At 57.1% G+C, this 6793-nt stretch overlaps 1 protein-coding gene across 1 annotated transcript in view; it reads right to left on the minus strand.

Moving 5' to 3' along the window:
- TRPV4 (transient receptor potential cation channel subfamily V member 4) overlaps window positions 1-6793 on the minus strand; it is a 52413-nt gene that overhangs the window by 18599 nt on the left and 27021 nt on the right. Inside the window, exons 5-8 of the mRNA XM_045296686.1 lie at window positions 6074-6099; window positions 2943-3125; window positions 1560-1700; window positions 7-202 (exon numbers count right to left, since the gene is read on the minus strand). Coding sequence (XP_045152621.1) covers window positions 7-202; window positions 1560-1700; window positions 2943-3125; window positions 6074-6099 — 546 coding nt within the window. The remainder of the gene's footprint in view (window positions 1-6; window positions 203-1559; window positions 1701-2942; window positions 3126-6073; window positions 6100-6793) is intronic.

Below are 6793 nucleotides of genomic sequence, written 5' to 3' on the forward strand. Positions count from 1 at the left end.
TTGAGCAGCAGCAGGTCGTACATCTTGGTGACGAACTTGGTGTTGTCACGGGTGTTGTCGGCGATGGCCACCAGCGCGTGCAGCACCGTGTTGCCGCGCGAGTCCTGCCGCCGCATGTCCGCCTTCTTGTGGGGGTTCTCCGTCAGGTAGTTGACGATGTGGGGCTGGTTGGTGCACGCAGCCAGCGACAGGGGCAGCTCACCTGGGGGCCGCGGGGAGGGCAGCCGTCAGGGTAGCTGGGACGCCCAGGGACCCCAGGGAGACCGGGGCACAGGAGGGATGTGGCCCCCAAACAGTCAGAGCACCTCACTTCTGGGGGTGATGGGGTGGCCATTTGGGGCATGGCGGGGAGATGTGAGGGCCCGGAGGCATCCCTGAGTGGCCTGTATTGTGAGTACACTCAGCCTTGAATCATATCCACCTGTAAGTGCCTTGGAAGAAAGGCCTGGCCTAAACTTCAGCCACTGAAAACCCAGCAGATCGGGTGGGGATGGCTGGTCACACATCTCAGAGAATGTGCGAAATGCCACGGAATTGTTCGTGCAGAAAAATGGGGCGTGCTTTGCCAGGTAGCTGCTCAAACAAAACAGAAGTAAAACTCACACACCATCATGGAGTCGATTCTAACTCAAAGCAACCCTACAGGACAGGGTAGAACCGCCCCTGTAGGTTTCTGAGACTCACTCTTTACAAGAGCAAAAGCCTCGTCTTTCTGCAGTGCGATGGCTGGTGGATTTGAACTGCTGACCTTGCAGTTAGCAGCCCAACACTAACCCTCTAGGCCACCAGGTAGAGCTATGTAGATTCTCAGCAAACTACAAAATGATAAATGTTTGGAACCAAAAAAAATCCTTGACGGATAGAGCCGGGCTGCTATCATCTACTTCCAGATCTCCTGCTGTACCCACTGAGCCCCCTCTGCCCTCTCCCACCCCAGGTCCTCTCCCACCCCAGAGCGAACTGGAACTTCGGTTAATGCCTGCCAACCCCAGCCCTTGTCTACCTCTCTGAATCAAGACTAGCATCTTGGAAGCCAGGGCAGAACCTCAAGGGAGAAAGGAAATTGGTGGGGGGAGGGGGAAAACTCACTGCCATCGACCTCAGACGCACAGCGACCCTACGGGACAGGGCAGATCTGCCCTTGTGGGTTTCTGAGACCAGAACTTTGCCCAAGTAGCAAGCCTCTCCCTCAGGGTGGCTGGTGGCTTCAATCTACTGACCTTGAAGTAAGCGGACCAAGGTGTAACCACTATGCCACCAGGGATCCAGAAAGAAAGGATATCAACAACAAGAACTACAGGTGCTAAAATTCAAGAGGAGCCCTAATTAACTTTGTTACAGGTCAAACACAGGAGGTGAGTGGGGCGGGCAGAACCCAATCAGTCCGGGGTCCAGCTGGGAGGGCGTAGCAGCCAGGGGCGGGGAACTGGGCCTGGCTTCAGAGTCCACAGCTCTGCCCACCAGCTCCCACCTACCCCCTTCACAGGTTAAACTTAGGGAGCATGACAGAAACACCCACCCCAAGCATCTCCCCTCCATACTCCCCGGCCCCTCCTTACCGAAGTAGAAGTAGCCACCCTCATCCTTGGGCTGGAAGAAGCGCCCTCGGGCCTGGGCGTGGACGTCGGCCCCCTGGGCAATGAGCAGCTCCACGTAGTGTTTGCAGCGGCGCTCAATGGCGATGTGCAGGGCCGTCTGACCTGCCGGACACAGTGACAGTCACCGGGGGCAGGTGCCTGTTCCCTCAGCGGCCACCGCGGAGTTCACGAAGTTGATGGGTGGCGCCCCCCACCCCTGACCCCCGTGTGTGTGCACTGCAGAGCTTCCAAGGCCCAGGGGCCCAGTGGGAGCCGAGGAGGAGCCTCGAGGGTGGGGGTGGGGGTGTTAAACCTCCAACCTCCCCTTCGTAGTTGCTGCCTCAACCATTTGTACCATCTGGATCTCAGACTCCCAAACCCAGCTCACTGCCACTGAGTTGATGCCAACTCACAGCCACCCTGTAGGACAGGGCTGAACTGCCCCTGTGAGTTTCCTTTCCGGGAGTAGAGAGCCCGGTCTTTCTCCCATGGATCAGCAGGTGGTTTTGAATCTTGAACTTGTAGTGAGCAGCCCAAAGAGGGAGCCACTACTCCACCAGGGTGGGACGTGGGGTGGGGACTGTGTCTTCCAAAGTCACATGGCCTTGAGACATAACAAAGGTGAGGACCTTCAGACTCCACCAGCAGAGGCAAGGGGGCCTGGTCTCACTGAGATTCCGCCCCAGGATATAAGACCCACTGACTTTGATTTCCAAGAATCCGGGAGTTCACTGCCGTTCACAGCGCCTCTGAATCAAGCACTGGGGTGTGAGCTAGGGGCTGGAGCGAGGGGCCTCTGAGTGCTGCCACTGTGGACACTTGGGGTGTCGGGACCACAGCATCACGCCCGCAACCCAAGAGCCCTGGTGGTTTAATGGGCTATGCATTGGGCTGTTAACTACAAGGTCAGAAGTTCAAACCTACCAGCTGTTCCTTGGGAGAAAGATGAGGCTTTCTGACCCCATAAAGACTGACAGTCTCAAAATCCCATCGGGGTGGCTCTGCTCTGTCCTATCGGGTTGCTACCAGTCAGTGGTGGCATTGACTCAAGGGCAGTGAGCTGCTTCTTGGTTTCTGAACATCAGGCTCATTCGGAGCTCAGACTCCTGGAAGCTTCCATTTGGAGACTCAGAATATTGAAGTTGAAGGGCGAGTGAGGGTTCCTCACCCCACCCTGCCCCCCTGCCTTCCTCCATGAGCACTCAGTTCTGGGGTGCATGTTGGCACTGGAGGTGCCTATCAACTCCCAGACAAGCTGGGGTGGTGCCCCGACAGGCCCCCAGCCCAGCCAGGCCATCCCCTAGCCCCGGCTCAGCCAGGCACCCCACCCCAACTCAGCATGGTCTCCCTCCAGCCCAGCCCCACCTCGGTAGTAGACATCCCGGAAGGGCGAGTTGATGAACTCTCGCATGTTTCCCGTGCGCTCGGCGATGTCCAGGAGCAGCGGGATGGTGTCGTTCCGGCCGTTGCTCAGGTTCAGCAGCGCCTTGGGCAGGCACGTCTTCCCTGTGGATGGCTCTGGGGGCAGGCACGCGGGGCGAGGCAGTGCTCAGCCCCCGGCCCGGACTGCTGGGTGGGAGGTGACAGAGCCCTGGGCAAGGTGCTGGGGCCCTGGGATCTGGGTAGGGCTCCGTCTCGCCTCCTTTCTAAGCCTCAGTTTCCCCACCTGCCCTGTGAAGATGTTGCCCTGCTCTTGAGGCTCCCAAAGCACCGAGAGGGTCAAGGAAACCCAGGGGGCAGAAGTGCTTTTAGCCAATAGCTCACTTCTTATATGCGACAGTATGTATATAGATAACAGAAACGTGCAACCCTTTCTCAGAGGGTGCTAATCACATTCACCTTACTTGTTGGTCTGTTAACCACAGAGTAAGCAGTTCGAATCCACCAGCCACTCCGAGGGAGAAAGATGAGGCTCCCTGCTCCCATAAAGATGACAGCCCCAGAAACCCACAGGGACAGTTCTTCTCTGCCCTGTAGGGTCCCTGTGAGTCAGAATGTCCTGGATGGGCGTGAGTTTGGTTTTTATTTAATGACCTTCACAGTGTTGGACAAACACCACGACTATTCATGGGAGGACATCCAAGAGTTCTTTTAAAAGACCCGCAGGCAGCAGCTCTCGACTAACCTAACAGTGGTTCAAAACTACCCGGCAGTGCCACGGAAGTAAGGCCTGGCCACCCGCGTCCATAAAAACAACAGCCAAGACCATCCTGCTATGCAAAACCTGGGGTCACCTGGACAAATGGCATCCCCGGCAATGGGTTGGGTTTGGGGGTTGTAGGTATTCCTCTGTGCGGGTGCCTTAGAAACAACCCCTTCCTTAGATCCAGGCATGGGAGGAGAGGACTTGAAAGGTTCTTGGAGATGGGAATTCCAGTCCCAGGCCTCCCTGGAGGGGGGCTGTTTCTTGGACCAGCCTCTTTTTGCACCGCGCCGCTGGTGCCCCAACCCAGAGTCAAAAGCCCGGGTAAGTAGTTCTCGGAGGCATCACGGACTTCTCGACTTCTCCATCTGCATCATGGGAGGGAGAGCCCCAACTCTGGCCCAGGGCCCAGGGGAGACTGCCCTCAGGAGCCCACACTCACCTCCAGCCTCGAGGTGCTAATTGTTTCCTGATCCTCTCTTCTTCCTTGTTGGGAGGTGCTGGCCGGGGGTTCTGGCTCCCAGCGACCCCGTGTAAGAGAGAAGGAAGCCCCGCCCAGTCCTGCGCCTCCTCACAGCTGAGCTTGTGTTTGAGGCCAGGGCTGCAGCCGCTGTGTCAGCCCGTCTCGGAGGGCCTTCCTCTCGTTAGCAGCCCAGTCCTGCGCCTCCTCACAGCAGAGCTTGTGTTTGAGGCCAGGGCTGCAGCCGCTGTGTCAGCCCGTCTCGGAGGGCCTTCCTCTCGTTAGCAGCCCCTTTACCAAACAGGATGGTCTTCTCCAGGGACTGGTGGCTCCTGATAACATGCCCCAAGCAGGTCAGATGACATCTCCCCACCCTTGCCACTCAGGAGCATGCTGGCTGTACTTCTTCCAAGACAGGCTTGCTTGTTCTTTTGGCAGGCCTCGCACTTTCAATGATCCTGATACCTCTTTGTCTTTCTCTCCCACGCCCACCTCCAGCTCCCATTTGTCCCCTTCTCTGAGGATGGGGTCTTGGGCATCATCCCTGTCCTGCCCGACCCCACATCCAACCTCCCAGCATGGATTTGACCTCTGATGTCTTCGGCCCATCCACTGCTCTGCACCTGCACAGCCACCACCCCGGTCCAGCCGCCCTCTCTCTCCTGCCTCCCTCTCTCTCCTGCCGCCCTCTCTCTCCTGCCTCTCCTGCCGGAGCGGCCCCCTTAGGCCATAGCTGAGCCGAAAGACCTCCACACCCACTGTCCCTCCACTCCCTCCCTGTTGCCTTCACCCGGTTAACTGCAGCTCACATCAAGGGCCACCTCTTGCCGAAGCTCTCCCTGACAAGGTAACACGGCTTCTTGCTGGCATACACGGGACTGGAGGATACGTTTCTGGGAGCCCTTGTTCAGTCTCGCCCGAGACTAGATGCCCAATCCCATGTGCTGTGTGGACATCAGTGAAAGGAGACACTGGGCACCAGGGATAATTCCAAGCTACAGATGACCCCAAGTGGCTCACGTGGCTTTGCGCCTCCACAACCAGAGACCTGGGCTCCCAGGTCTGGGAATGATGAGATGCAGTTCCACAGCCTGACCACCAGGTGGCAAAATGGCTCTTCCAACGGGGAGGAGGGGGCGCTACTGGAGCAAGAGGCTTAACTTTGCAAATGACTAACTGGACCATGTGTAACTTTGTGGGGTGTCGGGTGACAGGCTTCCCCTATAGAGCTCCATCCAGAAAACCTTTCATCCGTGTTGTGGGTTCGGATATATATACCATTTGAGAGCCCTTTATGAAAAAGAACATGGGATGTCGAATGTAAAATTGGGCACAGAATCATGGAAGAGGCCGGATGAAGTGGGGGGAGGGAGGGGTGCTGAAGCTTTAGGAGCTCGATGATGAACCCCTGGAGGTGGGTCCGTTTGCACTGGCTGGTTTCTGAACCCAGCTCACCAGGCCTTTCTTCCTAGTCTATCTTAGTGCGGAGTTCTGGGGAAGGCTGATGAGCATCACAACATCGAATGGGGGGCGGGGTTACAGCTGCACACAAGTGAGGTGCACAGGCCCCGGGAGTTGGGCCTGGGTCTCTCACAGGGAGGTGAGAAGTCTACCATCAATCTCACCCCCCTCTCTACACGCAATACTCTATAGTTTCAGGGACCCTGCACCCCAACAAGAGGTCTTGGGCTTACACACACATGGCCTAGAGACTCCCAGACCAGGCTAAGCATTCTGGACTCCCAAGAGAAGCCAGAAGCTGCAGTGAGCCCAGCCAGTCCTGGTCTGCCCCACAGAAACCATGGGCACTCCCCCCACACAAGTACCCCCAGCCCCCAAACCTTTGCCTAATGAATCCAGGGGGAAGAAGAGGGCTCATGTCACCAGACTCACACAGGGGTGGGACTGTCAGTCGCCTCCTGTGCATGGGAGCGTCAGACACAGACTAAGGGAGACGGAAGAACGAGTGGGTGCTGATGAAGACGGTCGGATGATCCCTGGACTTCCCAAAGGACTGACACATCTGGGAAGAAGTAAGGACAGGCAGCGTGCTCCTCCAGTGATCCGGAGAGAGCAGTCCCGGGAGAAGGACGTCGCACTGGGTAAACCAGATGGGGCAGCACAAGCGAGGAAGACCCTGGATGAGACGGAGCAGCAGGGGCTGCGACCATGAACGGGAAGGTCAGAAACATCGGGAGGAGGATGCTGGACACAGCGGTGCTTTCTCCTCCTGCTCCACGTCAGGCCGCGGAGTCAGAACCCACTGGACAGTGCCTGACAAGGGCACAGGTGGGGGGTCTCCCATCGGGATTAGCCACCCAGCACTGAGGCACTCTCACAGAGCTGGGGGCTGGCCCCCTGACGGCAAACATGAACCCCCAAACAAGGCCAGCTCTTCTGGCTGGAGAGCAAGAAGGAACATTTTCTATCAGCGCAGTGAGTCCCTCGTGATGGGCACAATACTTGCCCTGTTTTGTAACTTGCATGTTTTGGTGTTCGTCCAAATTGTTTTGTTTGATCCGACTTGTATTGTTCGGCGTTCTATCCCTTTGATAAAAGGTTTGCTTTAAAAAAGAAACCTCAGACTGTTTGGGCATTTAATTGACTTAGGGC

Source organism: Echinops telfairi, unplaced genomic scaffold (genome assembly GCF_000313985.2).
Source record: "Echinops telfairi isolate 266 unplaced genomic scaffold, ASM31398v2 ScPeMD7_7412;HRSCAF=8450, whole genome shotgun sequence".
Taxonomy (NCBI): domain Eukaryota; kingdom Metazoa; phylum Chordata; class Mammalia; order Afrosoricida; family Tenrecidae; genus Echinops; species Echinops telfairi.